We start from the raw sequence: 24751 nt of genomic DNA on the forward strand, positions 1-24751 counted from the left end.
AACCACACTGACAGATCCCTGTCAGCAAGAGCTACAAAGCCCTTTAACAGCGAGGTCAAAAAAGAATTTGAATGCTGCTCTTCTAGAGGACCTAAGTTTGATTCCCAGCATCCACAAAGGTGGCTCACAACCAGCTCCAGGGAGAATCCGAGTGCTCTGGCCTCTGTGGGCGCTTACACGAAAGTGTGTGCAGGCAAACACAGATACACACACACAAGTAATAAAAAGTACATCTTTTAAAATAATAATAATTATTGTTCCACATCAGGCTTAATGACAGCTGACAGTTTATACCCCACTCTGTAAAGCTCTGCAATTAACCACAGACGACACTCTTCATCAGCCAGGTCTGTGACTTGCCGGTGGAAAAGGTCGAAGAGCAGAAGAGCACATGGCACTTGTGTCACGGGTGAGAAATATTCGCAAGCTGAAGAGCAGGCAGCCCTGGGTCAACACGGTCCCACTCACTGCAACGCCACTCCAACCCTCAGAGAGAAAACTGAGCTCCCAGCCGGACAGGATCTGGAGATTCGGGTCTCAGAACTGTCGGAGGGGAGAGGGTTACGGCCACCTTCCATCTCCTCACAGCTCAGAGCAGAAGTCCTGTCTTCCTGACGCCATTAGCGGCCTTTCCGCTTCTTCATTTTCCCTCCAGCCACCTTGTTCCTCACACCCATAGCGCCCTCGGTATCATCATCGTCTCCTGCATCCTCTCGCTTGCGTTTCTTCTTTTCTCCGTGTTCCCTTAACTCCTGCGGGACAGCACAAAGGATGTGATTGAACATGAGTTAATAACCTTAGGTCAGAGGTCACCAGCAAAGGGTCACCAGACAACTCCAAATGAACAAAACCGCTGACGTTATACACAGGGACCAAAGCATTAAAATACAATAAAACTGTTACAGATGTAAGAGAAGGATGATTCTAGTACTGATGTCCCTGGTCACATGACCTGCCGCAGCCTTTCTAGGGGACAACCAGACATTCTGTCGAAATTCCAACTTTGACTGTATATATACTCCTTGGCCAATTTCACTTCTACAAGTTTACTTTAAGAAAACAAGAAAAGAGACGGGCGGTGGTAGCAAGCGCCTTTAATCCCAGCATTCAAGAGGCAGAGGCAGGTGGATCTCTGTGAGTTCAAAGCCAGCCTGGTCTACATAGACAGAGTTCCAGGACAGCCTCCAAAGCTACACAGAGAAATCCTGTCTTAAAAAAAGAGAGAAAACAAGCAAAGGCACACGTACTAGGATATTCAACACAGCCCTAGTTAAAATGAGAAAAACATTCATCAATATAAATCACGTCACATGAATGTGATGGATTCTTGGTAGCCATTAAAGAGTGACCACATGTGCTGGTCACAGTGGTGCACAGCTATAATCCCAGCACGTGGGAGGCTGAGGCATTAGTTCAAGGCCAGCCTGAGACACACAACAAAACCCCTGCCTCAAACATCCAAAAACAGCAAACAGATCCACATGGCAGATGGCACCGACCAAAAAAACCAAAAAAAACCAAAAAAACAGATCACATGGATTTACACTTGGTGAAACACAAACTTGTTAGTCACATATAATTACATAAGTAAAAATTATCTTGATTCTATCAATGGTTCTCCCTGGTGGCTGGTTTCCTTCTACAGTTACTACTTTAATACTTTGTATATTTTCTGAAAATGTTTCCAGTGTACAGATCTGGCCTGAAACGCTCAGTGATCCCCTTGACTCAGCTGCACAAGTGCAGCGATTACAGGTCTCTGCCATTACACTTAACTACAAGCAGCACTTGAGTGTGGGGTCATTTGTGTGTGTGCACATACGGGTCAAGGGACACCCTTGGGTGTCACTCCTCACGCACTGTGACACCTTTCTTACCCACCACAGATGGCAGCTTTATAAACAAAAACCTCAAACATGAATTCCACGTGGGCAGAAAACCACAGCAAGCCTAAAGGCCAAACTTCTAAGGGTTTCTAGAATCTTCTCTTACAGCTGCCACTGCCCCTCCCCCGACGACAGTCACAGTTCACACAAACCTGTCTAGCGCTCAGAGTACACTGAAGTTGTCAAGGCAATGTTAGTCCCAATTTACAGGTGGGGAACTGAGAGGTGAGTAAGGTGTCACACCCACTCCAGCCACAGCTACCCTCCTGACCTTGAGATTGACCATTGCTGAGGGGAGGGCTCCACACAGGAAGAGTGGAGGGTGTGGTCACCCCTGGTCAGAACACACCACCCAGATTCAGTGGTGAATTTCCCATGAGCCCTTCAACCTTTGTTTGCCCATCCCGAATCCAGAACAAAATGAAAGTCTATGATGAGGGCACAGGCTGGGTCATCAGAAGCTGTGAGAGCAGACACTGTACGTACCATTCGGGCAAATCTCTGGGCTTCACTCACACGCTCTGTGAGCATCATAACTTCCTCATCCTGTGTTGGGAAGACGGGCAGTTTCTTCCCAATTAAGTGCTCAATGCGCTGGAAGAGCTCCACATCATACCTGAGGAGAGAAAAGTGCCTGGCTCTGCGGCGCTGCTAAGGCCAGCATCTTCCCATACCCAGAACCATGCTATCGTGTGTAATAGAGCACAGACCAGTTTTAAACAATGCTGGATATATGATTCCTTCTCAAAATACAGGTGAAAATGCAACCTTTGTGCCTGGACAACTGGGATGTTACCCCACACAGTGTCACCTGCTGGCAGCACAGGCATCCCACGTGCGCTCACATGCAACAGCTCTAACGGGACTCGCTGGGTTACACAAAAACCCAAGGGCAGGAAGGGAAGAGGATGAGTGAGTGAGTGAGAGGGGATTGGGCGAGGATATAATTGTATACATGAGTGAAATTGGCAAAGAACAGACTTTTAAGATGGGGCTGGAGAGATGGCTCAGTGGTTAAGAGCATTGACGGCTCTTCCAGAGGACCAGGGTTCAATTCCCAGCACCTACATGGTAGCTCACAACTGTCTGTAAGTCCAGCCCCTGGGGATCTGACACCCTCTTCTGGCCTCTGCAGGCACCAGACATGCACGTGGTAACAGACATACATGCAGGCAAAACACCCATTCACATAAAAAATTAAAAATAAAAAGCCAGACACGGTTATTCTAGCCTGTCAGAATTAAGGGAAAGGTCACTGCTGCCCAGTCCAGCACTGAAAGAAGTAGCAGGTGCCACTTGTGCTTCTGTATGACATGACATGATATATGGCATGACATAATGTATGACATGATGTATGACCTGGCACGATGTATGACATGACATCTCTCACGGTATTTCCTGCTTTTGTTTGTTTTTAAGACCCATCTACCATGACCTTCCAATGATCACATTTCTACCAAACTTGATTAGGTGGGAGTGGTCCCCATTTCAGAATTATGGAAGCCAGGTTGGGGAGACGACTCAGTGGTGAAGTGTGTAGCGAGCAGCATGAAGACCTGAGGTCAATCCCCACGTAAAAACAAACCGGACAGGGTATTGCACACAGTGAGGGTAGAGACAGGTGGGTCTACTTGTCTACACAGGAGCTACACACAGACTCTTACACACACACACACACACACACACACACACACACACACACACAGAGAGAGCACCTGTGTGATCATGTGATCAGTACTGCAGAGGGTAGAGGCTCTGTGGAGCGCCTGTCCCTGCACTGCCCTGTCCCAGGGCTGATTTACTTACTGTGTGACGAAAGTAATGGCCTTTCCAGAACGCCCGGCTCTCGCAGTTCGTCCCACTCGATGGATATAATCCTGGAATAGAAAGGGTAAATAAATTCAGATCAGGTAAGAAGGGATGTGTGCAAAGTCCTGCTGCAATGGCCTGGGAATTTTTTAACATGGCACAAAATTCATCCAATGCCTGTTTTCTCTTATACAAGACAAACCTACAGCCCCTACCTATCTGCATGCTATGGCAATACTGGATAAAGAAGAACACTGATCGGGGCTGGAGAGATGGCTCAGTGGGTAAGAGCACTGGCTGTTCTTCCAGGACTCAATTCTCAGCACCCACACGACAGCTCACAACTGTCTGTAACTCCAAGATCTGACACCTTCACATAGACAAATGTACACATAAAATAAAAATAAAGAAAAAAGAAAAACAATGATCTAGTGTCCTACACAATTATCTGCACATCTGCTTCTCTGAACTTTAGTTCCTATTTATAGACCAGGGCTAGAAATGAATGCCCAAACTTAGAGTTGTTGTGAAAATCAAACGAGACAGCAGCTTATCTGCACCGCTTAGCAAGGAGCCAAGAGAAACAAAGTTCCACCAGGGGTGATCCTGCCTCTCCCAAGAGACATTTGGTAATGCCTAGAACATTTCTGGTTGTCACAACTAGAAGTGTGAGATACTGTCGTCAAGTAGATTCAAGGAATGCTAAGTATACTATATGCAAACAACAACTCCCAAGACAAAGAATCCACCAGTCCAAATGCTAACAGTGCCAAGACTGAGAAATGTGGAGACACTAAGCAGCAGAAGCCTCTGTCCGGACAAAAAGCGAGACTGAGTGGTCAGCATGCTGAACTTGCCCCCCTGGACTGTGTCCAGTCACTGTCCCTGATACCTTCACATTCACATCGGCTAATGCTGCAAACACAGGCAAGTGCAAACGCTAAGAGTAAATCAGGCAAGAGCTTTCTCACTTGCTGCCTTTTGAGACAGGGTCTCCTGTCGCCCAGGTGGGCCTTGAACTTCCTTTGTCCTTGAGGATGATCTTGAAGTCCTCATCTTCCTGCTCTACCTGGCATGCTGGGATTACAGACCTGTGCTACCAGGCCCAGTTGTGCATGCCAGGCAAGAGTTCTACCAAATGAGCTCTACCCACCACTTCCTCAGTTTTCGATAGTGAACTAATAGAGGACAGAAACACTACATTATAACTAAGGAAAACCACACAACAACAACCCCCCCCCCCACACACACACGTTATTTAATAAACAAACTTTGGAACTAGAAAGCTCAGGCATTGGGAGGACCCACCTTAGAATGAGTTGGAATGTCAAAATTGACCACTACATCCACATGGGGTATATCCAGACCTCTGCTGGCGACATCAGTAGCTAGAAGAATGGAACGAGCCTTGGCCTTAAACTTGTTAAGGGATCCAAGACGTTTGCTCTGAAATGAGGAAAAGAAATGAGAAACTTCTTAAAAAAAATTTTTTTTGGGGGGGGCGCAGTTTCGAGACAGGGTTTCTCTGTGGCTTTGGAAGCTGTACTGGAACTAGCTCTTGTAGACCAGGCTGGTCTCGAACTCACAGAGATCCGCCTGCCTCTGCCTCCCAAGTGTTGGGATTAAAGGCGTGCGCTACCACTGCCTGGCAGAAATGAGAAACTTTAATTCTGAAAAATGAAGGAATCCTGGCATACACTACATGGAATAAAACACAGTAAGAAATTACGATTTTTTTTTTTTTTACATAGTTTTCCCTTCTAATTCAAGGCTGGGACTTCACAAATCAAAACAAATATAGAAACAACAAAAAATACTTAAGACAGGCCACAAACAGTAACACAAAACAGGGACTGTTTTCCACACTCCCAAAAGATAATCAAAAACATGTTATTAATAGTCTTCAGAGACCAGAGAATTATCACTGCTAATATACTGACTCAACAGCTTACAAACCAGACAACTGCCTATAAAATGTTCTTTTGTGCACACGTCTCTGCACATGCATACACAGATGAACATGAGTGCACACATGAGCATGTATGTGGAGGCCAGAGGACACCCTGAGGTGTTGTGACAATCTCTTCTTAAGACACAATCCTCAGTGACCTGAAGCTCAGTGGTTGGACTAAGCTGGCTAACCAGGGAGTTGAGCTCCAGGCAACTGGGATTACAAGCACAGGCCACCACAGCCAGCTCTGGGTGTTTCTGGGGCTCAAACTCATGTCCTCATGCTTCCATGGACATACTTTACCAACAGAGCCATCTTATCTATGAACTATTCCAATGTGAGCCACCTGCTGACTGAAAAAGAAAGCAAGCTTTCAAAGCAATGCGTCAAAGCCCATGCATTAGGAGTGTGCAATGGCAAGTGGTGTCCATAGAATCAGGAGTGTGCAATGGCACGGGTGCCCAGTCCCTGCTGCACTAATCTACTGACACGGGGTTTGCCATCCTCATCCCAACAGTTCCCACAAAGAACTCCTACCTGACTCATCTGTCCATGGAGGGGAATGGCAGTGAATCCGAGATTTCGGAGTAGCAAAGCCGTTCTCTGAGTATTGTTACAGGTGCTGCAGAATATCATAAAGGAGTTGCCAGCCAATTCATTGAGAATATAAACCAGGTAGGTGTCCTAAATCACAAACCCAAAACAAGGTACATAACTGACCCGGAAGAAGGGTTGGAGACCTAGCAACATGTAGGGAAAGACCAAGCTTGCAGGAGTGTCTCAATTATCCAAACCACTAGCTTTGAGCTTTATACCTCCTCCCTGCTACTCCCCAAGTTTTTGAACAGGGTCTCTGTGGGGAGTGGAGCAATGCCTGTGTGAATTGGAAGGAGCAGAATGAAGTCCTGTCCTCAGTTGTTGTTGACATGAAAATGGCCATGAAGGTCCCCAATGCCTCAGACCCATGGAAATAGCAAGCCTGTCCTGGTCAGGCTCAGGGACCCATCAGTGTGTCAGTGTTGGCAGAGTTGAAAAAATGCCAACGATAGCTTCCTCTTCCAGGAGGTGTACAGCCCGAGACTGCTCCCACAGAGGCCCACTACAGAGAACAGCTAAACCCACTCCTGTGTGTATAATAAACACTATGCTTTCCCAGGTGCTGTTGACGAGACTCTTATCAGAGTGTGCAGCCTACCTGATCCCAGTCTTTCTGAGCCTGTAGTTTCTTAATTCACAATTGCCTCATCTAGGCCAATCCCTCAGCTGTCCAGTTCGTGGCAGGTCTCACTACATGGTCCAAACCGGCCTCAGACTTACTATGAGGACAGGCTGGCCTTGAACCTATGGTGATCCTCTTGCTTCAGATTCCCAGTGCTGAGATTACAGGCGTGCCCTGCCACACCTGGCTAGCTATATGAGCTCTGTGAACCAAGCACCCCAATGCATCCCGAGGTCACACAGATCTGTATTCAGCAACCAAGTGAGGTCTTTCCAAAGTAGCCACGAAATAGATAAACGACGGAAAATTGAGCACAAGGGTTGCCTGGGGAGGAACTCGCTCCATCACGGCCTCTACTTGGGTTTAATGTTGCATTCCTGGCATGTTCACTTTATCTGTGATAAACACAAGCTGGACACGCAGCTCTCCGCTGGCAAGAGGTGACACACTGTCAGCTTAGGTGCTTAGATGCTTAGGTGAGGACAGGAATGGCAGCGATGACAAAGTCAACACTTCACCTTGAATTTAGAGGGAATAAAGAGGTAATACTGCTGCAGCTTCTCAACAGTCTGGTACTTAGAGGACACGGCACACTTCACAGGGTTCTTGAGAGCTGCACGCTGAAGTTTTTGCACCTAAAGAAAGAAAATAGAGTAATATCAATTCCTAAATGCACTCGATGTTTTTATGTGCTTTCACTACTGTTGTTATACATCGATGCCTGAACCCAGAGCCTCACCTAAGTTAGCGACTGTTCTATTCCAAGCTACTTCTCCAGCCCTAGTTTTATACTCTACCTTGAGACAGGGTCTCACTGAGCCTCGCCCTCCCAAATAGCTGGTATACAACACACCCGGCTGGTATATCAATTCCTTTCTGTAAAATTAATTCATTAAATTTTAGGGTTTATGTGGGTAGGATCTCACCATATAGACCAGCCTGACCTGAACTCACTGAGGCCTACCTGCCCTTGTTTATGTATCAGTTCTTATAAAGAGGAAAATAGGAGTCCAAGCAAATCTCACCTTCTTGGTCATGGTAGCAGAAAAGAGAAATGTTTTCCGATCTCGGGGAATCACTTTGAGGATCTTGTCAACCTGAGGCACACAGAAAAGAATGCCAGTGACATTTAATTAGAGTAGATTTCTATAGACTCTCTGAATAGTGATGGGGTGAGGTGGGGGAACACACGGGGACGGGACTGAGAAACCAAATCTCCAAAGGTTTAGGGATTTAAAATACAACTCAAATTCCACTGAACATTTACACTGATACCAGACCAGATGCTGTATTTTTAAAATGCCACTTGAAGAAAAGAACAATTTAAAGCTAAGAAAAAGGCAAAAAAATAAACATTACTCAATTAGGTAAACAATGTCAAGTAGGTCATCAAAGACAGTGAAGACATCCCAAGCACCAAATGAAACAGAAAGGTGCATTTAACCGTTCTCAGCTCTGAAGTCAGTCAAGACTGCATCCTAAAGATAAGAGGCACCAAGAACACAGAAACCATGGACATGCTGCTGTTCACGTGGCTGACAAGGTCCTCTATAACAGGAGCACAAGGAACCAAAACCAGTTTAAACAAGAGCACCACAGAGGCTCTAGGGAGGACTGATTTTAAAAACTCACCTCTGTCTCAAAATCCATGTTCAGTATCCTGTCTGCTTCATCCATGACCAAGTACTTAAGAGCTCTTAAGTTGAAGCCTTTGGTATTTTCCAAGTGGTCAATCAGTCGGCCAGGAGTGGCTACCAAGAAAGGTTGAGGAGAAAGGACCCAAGAATGAGAAAGTAATCTACTCCCCATAAAACAATGAAGATACCTGAAAGTTAAGCAAGGTCACAAGGTCCACTCCCGGGTACCACCCAACATGGTAGATTTTCTCCAACCCATCCATTGTGATGGCCTTTACCTTTGTCAGGGACTCACCTATTACTATATGCGGTTTTTTGGCCAAGGCTATTGATTGGGACATTGAATCAATTCCACCAACAATCACAGCTACAGAAACAAACAAATACAGAACAGTGGTTCTTAATCTTCTCAGTGAGCACCTTCAAAGCCAATGCTAGATTTCTACTTAACGCTTGTCCAGCCACCCCCAAAGCTGAAACGCAACACCAACTCCTTACATCAATAGCTTGCTAACAGTGCTTGCCTGCCCCTCCTTCCCACTCTTCTCCCCTTGTGCTGACACCCAGGGCTCTGCTCTTCTTAGATACTTACCACACTGCACTCCAATAGAGGACCCCAGTGCCTCGAATTGTTCAGAGATCTGAAAGGCCAACTCTCGAGTGGGGGTGAGGACCAAGGCAAACAATCGCTGGGGGGTCTCCAGCAGTGCATTCAGAATGGGCAAAGCAAAGGCACCTGTTTTCCCAGATCCAGTTTCTGCCAACCCAATAATATCACGGCCTGAAGAGAACAAAACAAAAACCTAATACAAAGACATGCTCTCTGTGCTCCTAAGTTTTCTATAGTAACACACTGCTGAGCATTAGAGAGACTGGGTACGGCTTCTACCCTAGATAAGCTAAAATCCAATGATAGGAAAAATACAAAACTAAGTTTAATTTGAAGCTAATTTTTTAAAAAATGTTTTTGTGTAGTTTTAGATGTCCTGAAACTCACTCTGTACTCAAGGCTGGCCTCTAATTCACAAAGATCCACCTGACTCTGCCTCCCAAGTGCTGGGATTAAAGGCATGTGCTACCCCACTTGGCTTAATTTGATGCTAATTAAAAATCTTTTAATTATATTTATGTGGTGTGTGTGTATTTCCATGGTATGGCTGTGGCAGTCAAAGAATAACCTGTAGGAGTCAGTATTCTCCTTCCACCACATGGGTCCCAGAAATCAAACTCAGGTCATGAGTTTTAATAGTAGGTGCATTTAATCACTGAATGATCTCACAACACAAATATGTTTAATTTGATAAGGCCCTTAATACAGACCCTAGAAAATATAATGAGAATATAAAGAGAAATGCCAGGCTAACAGAGATCTGTGAGTTCTATCTGGAAGTAAGCAAAGAGGAGAAGGACAGTTATTCTTCCAAGAAGAAAAAGTGTTGGGACTTTAAGAAACTGCACAAAGGAAGAGTGAGAAGCCACACCTGGGCTGAATACAAAGGCATTATATGGGAAAGGAATAAGGCTAGAAAGGAACATATAAACCCAGTAAGTTTTGATATACAGGGAATTTCACAACTCATGTTATTCTTCAGCAAGGTAAACCTGCACAAGGCAAGGAGTTGAACAGTGCATCCGATGAAGCATACCTGTGGACCCAGGTGTGGAAAAGTAGGAGCACTTGGGCCCAGGAGTTTGAAGCCAGACTGGACAGCACAGCAAGGACCCAACTCAAACATAGAAACAAGCAAAACCGGGTTGAAAGGAAATGTGGTGAGTGACAAATTTTAGTTATGGGAAACTGACAGAAAAGAAGATAGGAACTATAGAAAAACTTGTTCTAGAAGGAAGCCTAATGATTCTGGACTTAAGGTTCACAGAAAGACAGCTACATGTAAGCCAACTGGACACACTTATGCCAGCAGCCCTTGAGCTCGTCTTCCCGAAGAATAGCATCATGAAACATTCCTGATTTCCATATCTAATTATGCCCCATGAGCATCTTCACGGCCTGATTCTTTCCCTTTCCCCTGTAACTCCTGTGTGCAAGCACCCAGTGTTCTCCCTCCTCCTCTGCGTGCCCCACCTTCATTCCCAGTATTGGAGAGCTACATACATACATACATACATACATACATACATACATACCAAACATACATACACACACACACACACATACATACACCCACATATGCATGCTAGCTAGCAATGCAGACATGGTATCGGAGAATCTCTCCTCGTTAGAGCTTCCTGAGGGGCAGACACATCAGAGTTGTTACAATCTATGAGGGATGTGTACTGCTCGGCTGGATGTAATCCCATGTCTGTAAACTCTTTTTAGTTTGTTTTTTCAAGAAGGGGTTTCTCTGTGTAGCCCGGGCTGTCCTGAAACTCTCTCTGTAAACCAGGCTGGCTTCAAACTCAGAAATATGCTGCCAACCTGTCTCCCAAGTGCCAGGATTAAAGGAGTGTGTGTGCCACCATCGCCCAGCTTCACATCTGAAAATTCTAATTCAATAGGTCCAAACTGTTTTAGAGTAAGGAAAAGAATCACTATTATAAAGCAAAAGGGAAGAAACAACAGCTAGAGAGACAGAAGAGTAAAATACCATTTTGAAATTAAGGTCGACAACAACCTCAAGAAAGGTGGTGGCCCACGCCTTTAATCCCAGCACTAGGGAGGCAGAGGCAGGTGGATCTCTGTGAGTTTAAGGCCAGCCTGGTCTACAAAGTGAGTTCCAGGACAACCAGGGCTGTTAAATAGAGAAACACTGTCTCAAAGGAAAAAAGCAGAATGGCCAAGGGTGTTCAAAGTCACAGATTAAGTATGATGGATTCTCAATTCCCATCTCTTAGAGCTTAATCACTTAGGCAGGATCTGTCATGCAAATTCAAACGGGGTGTTCTAGGGTGTTAAAGCTGTCATCCCTCCATTCGGTAACACCAGCATCTACCTCTCAAATATCAGAATCACAGGCTTGTACCATCATCACAGCAGGCTTTATTTATTTACTTGAAGCAAAGTCTTGTTTTGTAACTTTGACTTGCTTCTTTGTCTGTGTGTGTGTCTGAGGCAAGCTCTTACTATGTAGCCCGAGCTGAGCTGGAACTTAACCACGTAGATCAAACTAATCTCATACTTGCACCTATCCTCCTGCCTCTGCCTCTGCAGTTCACAAAAGTAGTCCTGTCATACCCAGGTAGAGATTATATCTTTATTTCACTTACAATATGTCAGCAATGGGTCATAAAGGTGGAACGTATTTAATTGAGTATAACCGCACACTGAATCTGTACCAACGGGCATACTGAATTCCGACCTACCTTGCAAGGCCAAAGGAATAGCTTCAATCTGGATCTTGGTGGGCTTTGCCCATCCCAACTGGTCGCAAGCTTCGCACAACACATCTGTCACGCCCTTTGAATTCAGAAAACCGTGCTTTAGCAAAGAGCGCGTCGTCACACCGCTCACTTTAAAGGCCTTTATCGGGGCCGTCCCGCTGGTGACATGGAGCCCCTTCCTCTGGACATCGTCGTGCACCTCAGCACCCACTTTACACGATCGCCGTGAGACACACAGCTCCTGGAGGCGATTTCCAGGGGGGCTGCGGCAACTGCTGTGCACGCATCGCCTCATGTAACCGCCACGCCGGTCCTGACGAGCGGCTGGCTGTGATCGTACCCAACTTTCACGCGTGCAAAGGGAGGCAAGGAGCCCGAACAACTCGCCTCTCGTGACCCAGGCCACAAAGACCCAACCACGCGTGACCCGGGACAGCAAACGGCTCAGCACTACGGTGGGGAGGCAAATGGGGGCTCCCGGGCTCCAGCAGCATCCTACAAGGCAAACGCACCCGAGGGAGCGACAACCGCCGAAGGTTTCCAAAGCCGAAGCCAGGCCCGCAAGGTGCTTTTACACGCTACAGGCCCGGATATAAAGTACCCAAACCCTGGGCGAGCGTAACGCCAGCACCGCAGAAATAAATACCAGCATCACCCATTCTCACCAGGTCTTTAAATGTCTTAGCTTCCTCCTCTTCCGCAGCGGCCTGAAGCGTTTCTGTGGAGGAATCGTGCTCCCCGGCTGCCGCCATCTTGCCTGTGGGCTCCGGAAGCGGAACGGCGCACGCGGTGCTGGGAAATGTAGTTTCACTCTTTCCTAAATGGCACGGCCTGCGCGCCCCCTGCTGGCGGCTCTGGGTTTGCAGCGCCCCACACCGGTGGGGCTTTGGAGAGCCGCGATGGCTACAAGTCTGTGCGCCTAGGCAGCTGAGCTGAGAAAAGTGGCTGATGACCCTTTATCCTTCTCTGCTGCCTTTTAGGTCTCTGCCCCTCCCCTTTGTTTTGGTTTCTTGAGGAAGGATCTCAATCTGTAGCTTAGGCTTTCAGAGCCTTCTCGGTCTCCCCTTTGTTACCACTTTTGTAACTAACTGTAGACATGCAAAACACATGTAACGCTATGTATTTATTCATTTACTTCTTACATTCGGCAACTGACAGCTTACCATATACTTGGGCTGTGCTAGGTGTCTAGTGACAGGGCAGGACAGCGTCAGCTGCCCTTTTGGAGAGAAGGCAGATAATGAATAGGCAATAACGGGTCACTTTAAATTGTGAAAAGTGCTATGATGTGATAAGCCTACTTAAAAATAGGGGAACAAAGCCTTGGGAGGAAGAGCTGTCAGAATCACTACAAAATTGGGAGGGTGTCTCTAAGGCAGTGATATTTGAACTAGGAACTCACTTGCAGCAGAAAGACCAGTATCAATTCAGGGGACAGCTAGCTATTCAAGACTAGTGGTTCTGTACATAAAAACCTCACTCAGGCTAGTGAGGTTCAATGTATGTTGCATGCCCTGTGCCTACATGTGCACCCTGTGGGGAGGGTTAGGAGCTCTCAATTATGGAATTTTCAAAGCAGCACTCTTTCTGAAATTGAGGCATTTGAGATAATCTGGCATCCCTTCCTCTGGCAGAGAGTGTTGATAAAATGTGCACAGGGTATGTCACCCATACCTTTAACAGTAGTTAGGGGTCCAAGTCCTGATGCACATGGGAATAGCATAGATTAGCTCATGTGTGTTTAAAATATGAAACTAAGTCTGGGCAGTGCCTTTAATCCTATCACTCGGAGACAGAGTCGGGAGGCTCTCTGTGATGTCAAAGTCAACATGGCCTACAGAGTGAGTTCTAGAACAGCCAGGGCTACACAGAGAAACCCTGTCTTGAAAAAGATAGGTTGATGTGTGTGTGTCTGTGTATGTATGTAACAACATTCTGCTAAAACACAAAGAAGCAGAAGCTACACTTAAAAACACTTGTGATGGCTACCTGCGGAGGGAGAGGAATTGAGATGAAATTCAGAAGTTGGAATTTAGACACAAAAGCACAGGAGATGAAAGAGAATGAGTAGAAAAAGCAAAGGGTGGGGAATGTGCTGTGACTGAGAATCAAGAGGAACCCAACACAACTTCCACATTCTTCACACACACTGCCTCCAAAAGATCCCAACTTCGAAGTCCAGTGGGTGTCTACAACACCAAAGCGAGTAAGGAGACTTGGAAAGGCAGACTCAGGTCAGATCCTTCATGGCTTGTGATAAAAGGTATGGGGCTTGGGGAGTTGTCCTAAACATAAGAAAACCTAGGCAGGAAGCCGACGTGATCCATGTAATCCAAACCTTGCTCTTAGCCGGGTGTGGTGGTGCACGCCCTTAATCACACATCTTGGGAGGCAGAGGCAGGCCAATCTCTGAAGTCCAGGCTACCCTGGTCTACAAATCGAGTTCCAGGACAGCCAGGGCTACTCAGGGAAGCCCTGCCTCAAAAAACAAAACAAAAAAAACAAAAGCATTGCTCTCACCCAGCATCGTGCTGGTCCTACAGGAAGGAATCTGGGGGAAGGAGGCCCCCTCAGAGACAAGGGATGATCTTTGTTTCCCTGGTTCTAGACACAAAATGGATGCTAAACATTGGCTGCTTGGGTGAGTGAAACTCCGAGAAGTGTTGGGAGTGGGGACCATGGGAGGCCACAGGGATTTTTTTTTTTTTTTATTAAATCGGCGTTTATCAGTTTTCTTATCAACTGTTTCCTTTTTTGGTTTGTTTGTTTTTTGAGACAGGGTTTCTCTCTGTAGCTTTGACCTGGTCCTGGCACTCGCTCTGTCTACCAGGCTAGCCTCAAACTCACAGAGATCGCCCTGCCTCTGACTCCAGAATGCTGGGATTAAAGTCATGCACCATCACATCTTGTTTTAGCAACTGTTTTTTTTTATTAGTCGTTCTCAAACTTCCTAATGCTGTGACCTTTTTAATATAGTCCCTCATGTGTGGTGACCCCCCAAACATAAAATTATTTTCATTGCTACTTCTTAACTGTAATTTTGCTACTGTCATGAATTGTAATGTAAGTTTCTGTGTTTTCTGATGGTCTTAGGTGACCCCTGTGAAAGGACCATTTAACCGCCAAAGGGGTCACAACCCACAGGTTGGGAACGGCTGCTTTAGCGAGTTTTCCCCCATACATTCCTGTAGGTGACTGCCAGCTCCAAAATAAAATGCACAGAGACATCAATACTGGGCCAATAGCTCAGGCTTGTTACTAGCTAACTCTTACATTTTAAATGAACCCATTTGTATTAATCTGCATTCTGCTATGTGTAGTTAGCTCTCTTTCATCTTGCACCTCCTGTTTCCTCTCTGTGTCTGGCTGGCAACTCCTCCAACTCCACCCTTCTTCTTCCCAGGGTCCTTAGTCTGGTTTTCCCACCTAACCTTATCCTGTCCAGCTATTGGCCAATCACAGTGACATATTTACACAGTGTTAAGTGTTAAGAAATCTTTCCCACATTCCTGCAAAATAGACTGTGTTCTTTAGTTGAGTTTGGTTTCCTTATTTTTCACTCCTGTCGTTCTTTGGTTAAAGTTACGAGTAGAGTAGATAGAACAGGAAACCATACTTCAGTCACGAGTAGATGAAAACAGGAACCACGAGACTCAACAAACCCATGTGGAGTTTATTGAAGGGAAAGGGAAGAAGAAAAGGGGGAAGGGGGGAGAGAGAAGGGTAGAGGAGAGAGAGAGAGAGAGAGACAGAGAGAGAGAGAGAGACAGAGAGAGAGAGAGACAGAGAGAGACAGAGAGAGAGGAGGGGGCAAAGGGAAGAGAGTGAACACACAGAGTGGCTCGCTTAAAGGGGAAACTTGCACATGTGTACTGAGTTCTTACGGAGGCCCACATCGTGTGATGTAGCCATGGCGTGGTCACCAGATACAGGGCCCTTTGAGCTGCCTAAGTATCTGCCTGAATGCCTATATGCATGTCCCACCCATTGTCAGGGGGCGGGGTCACAACTCCAAGTTAAAGGAAAGGAGGAAAGCTGCCCCTGTATAAAACAACAGGCCAGCCCAACATAGGTCTAGCAGGCTGTCACAGCACATGCTTGGGTAACACCGTGCCCAAGGCACTCTAGTTCTCTATTTGCCCTTCCCATGACTGCCCGCTCTGTTTTCTATTTTATTTATTTTATTTTATTCAGCTGCTTCTGTAGCCTAGGATGGCCTGCCTCAAAGTCCCTGTGTATCAGAGGCAGACCTTAGATTCTTGGTCCTCCTGCCTCCACTTCCTAAATGCCAGGAGGACCTGTGTGCACCACCATGTCTGGGAATTGGGGACTCCAGGGGTCCCCGAAAGTGAAGCAACCTTTGGAAGAAGAGGGAATTGACTCATCCTGAAGAAGGTCCATCCCGCACTGTAGCTCTGCCCTTTCAACTCTTGTCTGCTGTTACACAGACCTCCTGAGGAATTCATTCTCCTTACTTGACCAGAACTTAAGTCCCACAGAGAAAAAGGTCAAGGCCAGAATCCAACCTGCTTGGATCCTCTCTCCCTTCCCTCTACTCCACCCCCTCCTCTCCCTCTCTTAGACAGGGTCTCACTCGGTAGCCCTGACTAGCCTGGAACCCACTCCATAGACCCCAACTGACCTCAGACTCACAGAGAATCCACTGAGACCCCCCTGCCTCTGCCCACCTAGTGCTGGGATTAAAAGCCGCCAGTCAACACCAGTAAATTTCCTGAAGGTCACTGTATGTTGTCAAGACAGCTCCATCTGCACAGCTACACTCAGAATTCTACTAAGTAAATTCTTCTTCACAAACCACGGGGTCACTGAAGCAGTTGTGTTTCCCCGGAACGGACTTGGATGTCCTCCCAGAGAACAGAGCAGGGAAATCCGAGCAGCGGGCAGTTGGAGGCTGTAGAGAGCAGAAGCCCGGATGGAAGCAAATGGAAGGGCAGTAGACTTAGATGCAACATCTGCAGGTACCCAAATTTCATGTCACAGAAAAGAAAAACAGCACACATAAGTTGTCCAGGAATTAACTGTACCTCTTGTTATTAACACCTGAGTCGTACGAGACCATAGGTCTGTGGCATCACACATGGGTACATGATTTTGTATGCTCACCCATTGCCCTGCTTACCCTCCCCCCACTTGGTCCCTGGTACCTCTCAAGCACTGACTGCTGCTTTAAGGGAACAGATTTACACCATTCCCTTGCTTTATAGAACTCCAAGCCAGGCTAACAGTGCATGCCTGCATTCCCAGTACCTGGGAGGTAGAGGCAGAAAGATCTGACTTCAAGGCCAGCCTACACAGAGATACTCTGTCCCAAAAATATTAAAAAATAAACCTTGCTTGATGGCGCCTGCCTTTAATACCAGAGCTCAGGAGGCAGAGGTAGGTGGATCTCTTGAGTTCAAGACCAGCCTTGACAACAGAGCAAGTTTCAAGACATCTGGGGCTACATAGGGTAACCCTGCCTTGGGGGTGGGGGTACCTCTCCATTAGAGTCAAACAAGGATCCTTTTTGTCTATTCTTGGATAATTCGGACACGGGATATTTTTAAGACTTCCTCTGATGCCAACATCCTCAAGGCACCCAGGGCCATGTGGTGTACAGTGACCAGAGCAGTTGCGTGGCTCTAGTCCCTGGTCTATGACCTATAGGCAAGCTCTAGGCCTCCACCAACCCTGAGACAGCATTAACATCGAACTACTGGGGTGACCATAAATGTGTTCTAAAGAGCAAAGCCATGACACCTAAGCGTGTTGACTACTTTGAGAATCCCTATAGGCCTGGAGCAGCTTGGATATTTATATTCTGGTCACGGAAACAACAAAGACCCATTCTAGTAACTGAGCCCCGTCATATCCTGTATTTCCAGAACAATAAGGAAGGTTAGAAAGGAAATCTAAATAAATTCTAAAACTGATATAGGGCAAAGGTAAGCCTGGAACAACATACTGAGGCAAAAGAGTCTGAGTGGTTGATTGTTATCTTATTCTGAAAAGGTTTCCTGGTTTTAGACACATGTGCACACTTGTGCTCCCTCTGTATGTATGTATGTGTATATATATTATATATATATATAATATATATATATATATTATATATATATATAATCTTTCATGTGGGTACGGCAACACATGAATGTAATCTCAGGACTCAGGAGGCTGAGACAGGAGGGTTGCCATGAGTGCAAGCCAACCACAACTATATGGTGAGACCCTGACTTAAAGAGCCAAAAATATGTCAAAATTCCTCAAAATAAGATTTGCTTTTACAATTGCATTAGGGTAGACACAAGCATAGCACTCTATATTAGCAGTGCTTTCTTTGACTAGCTCAGAAGAGTGGTTTTACTGTTGCTCCTAGAAGACATTTAAGGCTTTTTTTGTAGGTCTGGAAAGTAGCCCCCTTCACCCAGAGAGGGCATGCTCTAAAACCCCAAAGGATACCGAAATCATGGTGGTACCAAGCCCTAGAGATGCTGTTTTTCCCCTTATTAAAGTTTAATTTACAAACTAGGCCTAGACTGAGTGGTGGTGGTCTTTAATCTCAGCACTCCAGGGGCAGAGGCAGGAGGATCTCTGTGAGTTTGAGGCCAGCCTGGTCAACAAAACAAGTTCCAGGACAGCTAGGACTACACAAAGAAACTCTGTCTCCAGAAACCAAAAACAAACAACAACAAAAACAAACTAGGCCTAACCAGATAAAGGCAATACCTAATACAGAAAAAGTATAACAATAATTGTTATAAACAAGATTATAATTGTTATAACAATATAACAATAACTAATAAAAGATGGGCCAGGCAGTGGTGGTGTGATGGAGGAGGTCCTTCTATGTATGTTTACCTTATTGGTTGTTGAATAAAGTACTGTTGGCCAATAGGGGAGCAAGTTAGATGGGACTAGGAGTCAAGGAGGATTCTGGGAAATGTAGTAGAGACAGGAGTCACCATGTGACCTCCAGGAAGACAGGACACCAGGCTGGTATCCTCTATGAGTCTTATAAATATATAGTCTAATAGTTATGGTTGATAATTAAGACTGAGCTAGCAGATAAGAAATCCTAGTCATTGGCCAGCAGTATTGTACCTAATATTAATCTCTGTGTGTTATTTTGGGCAACCACATGTTGACTAGGCTCAGGTGGTTGGAGGAAAGATTTATCATTACAGTTTCAGGATAGCCAGGGCTACATAGAAAAACCCTGTCTCGAAAAGCTAACATAAAAAAAAAAACTTTTAATTAAAGTTAGGTGGCTATATCATTCTCTCTCTTTCCCTCTCTCTCTAATTGCATCCTGTGATGGTGTAAGATGACAGTTAAAGGAAAGACACGATGGTTCTTTTCTTAGACATTGCTGGCTTGGCTACCCTTGTAATTTGGGGCCACCACTATGACTTGTTCTGATAGCCAGCACTAACTACAAGTGACTAATAGGCACCTACCACATATAGTGCGGAACACGAAGAAACCAGGGTAATTCAGGTCTCAGTCAGCAACCCTGGGCAGGACAGGGTGAGGCTTCATCATAGTCACAGAGGCGCAGCTGCTGTGGATTGCTTACTTCTGGAATGTTCCACTTAATGTGATGGGGCCAGAGCTGATCACAGGTGGCTAAAGTCAGAAAGGCAGAGCTACTCCTGAGACTGAGGTGGGAAGGTCACAAGTTCGAAGCCAGCGTGGTGCTGTGGAAAAATCCTTCCATACATCATGTGAATATATGTCATTATGATTGGTTTGATACACAGGCTGACTAGCCAGTAGCGAAACAGTATAAAGTTAGGCAGGAAAGCCAAACTGAAAATAATGGCATGAGGAAGGGCAGAGTCAGAGGAGTTGCTATCCAGACTAAGAACAAATCAGATACACAAAATGGGATAGAGGTAAAAACCAAGAGCCTCAGGGCAGCACATAGATTAATAGCAATGGGTTAAGTTATAAGAGCTAGTTAGTAACAAGCCTGAGCTATTGGTCAAGCGTTTATAATTTATATTAAGTCTCCAAGTCAGTTATTTGGAAAGCAGCTTTCTACATGTTATTTGGGAGAGGTGGTTGGGACAGGAAAACTCTGCCTACAGCCTGGCCTACACATAGCAAGACCCTGTCACAAAAGCAAAAGAGAACATCTGGGAGTTTTGAAAGCATTGCATCTCAACTTCGGGTACTGTGCTTAGCACTTACAGTGCTGAGAAGCAGGTTAGGGTGAGGTTTGCCAAGAGCAGGCATGGTGAGCTGCTACTGTATGTGAGTGTATTGATGACTCATGGACCAAATGTAAAATGAGCTCCCAACTTAGGGACATTCTCTCTCTCTGTGTCTCTCTGTCTCCCCCAGATGAAATATACCTGTTTATTTTTACACAAAAAAGTAAATCTTAATTGAATATTCAATTTGGTTTTTTGAGACATCGTTTCTCTCTGTAGCACTGGCTGTCCTGGAACTCACTCTGTAGACCAGGCTGGCTTTGAACTCAGAGATCTGCCTGCCTCTGCCTCCTGAGTGCTAAGATTAAAGGTGTGTTCCACCACTGCCCAGAAAAAGAAGTCATTGTTTTTAAGTTTGTGTGTGTGTGTGTGTGTGTGTGTGTGTGTGTGTGTGTGTGTGTGTGTTCAAGTGATCGTAGAGCCAGATGTGTCAGATGCCCCTGGAGGCGGAGTTTCGGGCAGCTGTGAGACCCGAGATATGGGTGACAGGGGTTGGTCCTCGGTTGGAGCAGTGTGTGCTCTTAACCACTGAGCCCTCTCTCTGGGCCTTGTTGACATTTTGTTTTGTTTTGTTTTAAGAAATGCAGTTTGTAACATACAGTGTATCTGGAATTTTTATCGAGGTGTTTCAGACTGTGGCAGGATAGCACACACAGTACACACAGCGTGTATTCCAAACCAGCAGTGACGTGTTCTTTACTGTCTTGACTGAGGGAACCCATGTAATTTTCCATCAGATGGAAAATACCTTTAGGCTTGTAAGGGGAGGCCCGCTGTAAACTGGTATGTCCAAATGAAGAAAGGACATGGCCGGTGTAGCTGTGAGGCCAGAGAGGAGATGGTGGTCAATAGGTGTCTAGGGAATAGTGTCAAAGCTCCAGTTGTTTGGTTATCTAATTTATGTCTGGGGAATAAAGAGTTAGTTACCTTTTGGAAAGGCTTTCTGTTGTTGATGATGTTAGTGTTGCTGACACGATGTCTTGTGATACGGTCCAGATTAGCCTCAAACTCATGTCAATCTCCTGCCTCAATCCCCCAAATCCCAAGATCACAAGCAGGTACCACCAAACCTGATTTTTCTTTTTTTTCTTAACAAATATTTTCAAGCATTACCCATGTGCCCTAGTTCAGATATTAGGGATCTAGCAGTAAACATGAAACCCATGCTTCAAAAAAATCATAATAAACTGGGCGTTGGTGGCTCACGCCTTTAATCCCAGCACTCGGGAGGCAGAGGCAGGCAGATCTCTGTGAGTTCGAGGCCAGCCTAAGTCTCCAGAGCTAGTACCAGGACAGCCTCCAAAACTACACAGAGAAACCCTGTGAAAAAAAAACAACAAAAAAAATCAGAATAAATCCATGGAGTTGGAGAAAAGGCTCAGCAGTGAGGAGCATTTATTGCTCTTCAGAGGACTCAGGTTCAATTCCCAGAATTCACATCACCATGTCTGTAATTCCAGTCCCAAGGGACCTGATGTCTTCTTCCAGCCTCCTTAGGCACCAGGCATGTACATGGTGCACAGACATACATGCAAGCAAAGCACCCATACATGTAAAATGAAGTTAAAAATAAATTTGATTTTGTTTCTTTGAGACAGGATCTCTCTACGTAGCCTTGGCTGTCCTGTAACTCACTATGTAGACCAGGTTGGCCTGCAACTCACAGAGATCTGCCTACCTCTGCCTCCTGAGTGCTGGGAGCATGCTACCACACCTGGTGTGAAATATATTTTTAACAAATTAATCAACAAATCCTCATCTAGTAAAGCAGAAAGATGTAAAAATCCAGATATGGCAGGCAGCACGGGATTGGGATTTCGGAGTTAGACTCTGACTCAAACAGACAAAAAATATTGATTAAAAAAAAAAACAATACTAGTAAGCAATTGTCGGGTTTCTGAGGCAAGGTACTGAGACCGAAGTCTGACCTTCAACAAACAGGACTATGTGTATTAGTTCACATAGCAAGGAACAGCCTCTCACACATGGAAAATTATGGGGTCTGCCAGAGGTTTCGGATCAGCTAAGACCTTTTATGAGAGTGGAGTTCAGGGCTTGGAAATGAGGGAATTATTGCATCCATAGTCTACATTTCTCTCCTACAGTCTCTCCTTCCTGTTGTCCAAGGCCAGACACAGTACCTAGGGACACAGGCTGTCTCTATAGTCATTCTCTCTGTGTTGACAGATACGGCTGAGCAAGGTCATCCGCAATATCCCATGAATCCTGTTCTACCACCAAGGCATTCTCTCAGCAATGACAAGTGAAATGAATGATACCTGTGAGAAACATTGGGTGTTAAAACATTGCATACTGAGCTGTCCCGGCCTTTCCCTGGGAGTCAAGAACGTGTTCTCTATGACTTACAAATAAATGCCTTCTGGTCTTTTAAACAGCACCAGCCAAATATGTAGAGTGTGAAAAGTCCTTCGTGACAGAGAGCAAGCCTTCCACATTAGGTCCTTCACTTGAAGGAGAAAGGGTTTATTTCAGTTTCCAATTCATTGGTAGTGTCCATAATGACGGGGGGGGATTCAAAAGAATCAGGAGCTTGAAGCAGCTGGTCCCATGACATCTACAGTCAGGAAACAGAGAGATGCACACACACTCAGCTCAGTTTCTCCACATTATGCAAGCCGGGTCCCCTGCCCAGAGAATGGTCCCGCCCACAATTAAAATGATTCTTCTCACATCAACTAATATAATCAAGATGATTTCCCAGTAGCATGCTCAGTGGCTCAGATCCCAGATGGTTCCAGGTTTTGTTAAGTTAACGCTAACCATTCCAGGTAGGAACCTAGATATCTAGGGTCTTGTAGACCCGGTTAAGGATTTGAAGATTTGGGACTTTGAAGATTTGGGACTTTATTCGAAAGACAATGGGAAGCTACTGAAGATGTGTAGCAGAAATGTGTTTAGAAAGATAACTCGGTTGCAATGGAGAACGCACTGGGGAGAGGATGAGGGGTCAGGAAGACCAGTGGACAGCATCCATGATGGTGGCCTTATGGATCAGAGTGTGGACAATGGTGTAGGAGACACCGTAACCATGCCTCCTAAGGGCTGGCTACAGGTGTGCCTGACCACACCTATCAGGGTGTGGTCAAGGTGATGTCAGGGTGACGTGGTACAGGTTTAAAGAGATAGGGAACGGACATGGTAGCTCTCTCTTCTCCCTGTTGCTTCAACTTTCTCTGCTTTCCTGCCGGTTGGCTAGGTGCACTGTAAGTAAGGCATATTTCCCTAATAAATACACCCAAACCCTATCTGCTTACATATTGGTGAATCACCCGGTTTTACAATGGCGCTGAAGAGAAACAGGGCTATGCTAAATAAATTGTCATTATTCATTTAACAGGGAGGATGAGGCTAGGAATGTGTTCGTGGTTCCTCCCAGGCTTTTGGCTTGGGCTTGTAGAAGGGAGTAGAGTGATAACCATAGCTATAAAATACCAGAAAGGGGGCAGCGTGGGGGGGGAGGTGAACAGGGGAAGTCAAGTCCAGACAGTGTGATGACAAATCCTCATTGTCAACCTCACTGCATTCAGAATCACCTAGGAGACACACCTGTGGGTATGTCTGTGCTACAGAAACTTAACTGAAGCTGAGGCAGGTTAGAAACAAGGGAAAGGTAGACTGGGTGGGAAAGGAGAGGAGCTCCCATCCAGCCATCCGGTTGAAGGCTCCCATCAACAGAGAAGTGAGGCTTCCAGTGCAATTAATGACAACTTCAGGCCATTCTCTCTTCCTTGTTAGAAATCTTCAATTTGTTAGGAATCTCACCAGAATGATTTAACAGGGAGGATTTCCCTGCAGATCTCATGGTACTAAACTCCTTGTGCCACCCTAGTGGCTCCAGGTTTTACCTTGTCTGGTTGTAATTCTATCCCAGACATCTCCAGACCCACTGTATCACCTCATTCATTAAGGAGAGAACAAAGCAGAATGAGGAGGAGTCTTAGCATAACATGAGAGCCACCAAAATGGTCTGTGTGGTTAATGTTAAGACAATTCATTGTGATTCCCTCGAGAAACCTATACACCATTTGTCTTTCTTTCTGATCACTTCTCCTTAACCATCATGATTAAGCCTGTGTTAGAATATCTTCAGTGAAATCTCTGACTCTGCTTCAGACTGGCTAGACCTGAAATTCTCTTTTACACCATCCTGGTTTGGCCTGAGCCATAGTCTCTAAAAAACTAAGGGAACTCCAAAGGCTGCTGAGAAGGTGGAATTGTGTCTCTCTCATCACCACTGACTCTAAACCTTAGTGGTATCATCCCTTGGGCTGGGATCCCAGACTGAATGAGAAGGGAGGAAGGATGGGTCTGGGGAGATGGCTCGGTGGGTGAAATTTTTGCTGCACAAGCCTGAGAATCTGAGATCAGATCAATTTCCAGCGTCCACGGAAAAGCTGCATGAGGGGAGTGTGTCTGCAGCCCAGTGCTAGAGGCAGGGACAGAGATGGAGAGTGTTTGGGGGCTCATTGGCCAGCCAGCTTCGATGAAATAACAAGCTCCTGTTCAGTGAGAAACCTGTCCCAAAAATAAAGTGCGGAGGGCTGGAGAGATGGCTCACAGTTAAGAACTCGTGCTTCTTGGGCAGAGGTCCCAATTTCAATTCCTAGCACCCTCATCAGGTGGTTTACAACCATCTCTGACTCCAGCTCCAGGGAGAGCCGATGCCTCTGGCT

General features: G+C 45.8%; 1 protein-coding gene across 1 annotated transcript; it reads right to left on the minus strand.

Annotated features, from left to right (window-relative positions):
• Positions 1-218: 218 nt before the first annotated feature.
• On the minus strand, positions 219-12661 carry Ddx47 (DEAD-box helicase 47). Its single transcript, XM_027429892.2, has 12 exons — positions 12507-12661; positions 11824-11917; positions 9095-9283; positions 8798-8869; positions 8498-8616; positions 7891-7962; positions 7384-7500; positions 6184-6330; positions 5004-5141; positions 3693-3763; positions 2373-2502; positions 219-752 (listed from the first exon to the last, which is right to left on the minus strand). Exons 1-12 carry the CDS (start codon positions 12591-12593, stop codon positions 621-623), a joined length of 1368 nt encoding a protein of 455 aa, XP_027285693.1. The 5' UTR covers positions 12594-12661; the 3' UTR covers positions 219-620.
• Positions 12662-24751: the final 12090 nt, after the last annotated feature.

This window comes from Cricetulus griseus, chromosome 8, assembly GCF_003668045.3.
Source record: "Cricetulus griseus strain 17A/GY chromosome 8, alternate assembly CriGri-PICRH-1.0, whole genome shotgun sequence".
In the NCBI taxonomy this organism is placed as follows: domain Eukaryota; kingdom Metazoa; phylum Chordata; class Mammalia; order Rodentia; family Cricetidae; genus Cricetulus; species Cricetulus griseus.

Excerpts from the sequence above, each read along its gene's own strand:
- Ddx47 (XM_027429892.2), bottom strand. The coding sequence starts at position 12,593 with ATGGCGGCAGCCGGGGAGCACGATTCCTCCACAGAAACGCTTCAGGCC. Across the intron at positions 8,870-9,094 it reads CTCTATTGGAGTGCAGTGTG|CTGTGATTGTTGGTGGAATT; the intron begins GTAAGTATCTAA and ends TTGTTTCTGTAG. Across the intron at positions 8,617-8,797 it reads AAAACCGCATATAGTAATAG|CCACTCCTGGCCGACTGATT; the intron begins GTGAGTCCCTGA and ends CTTTCTTGGTAG.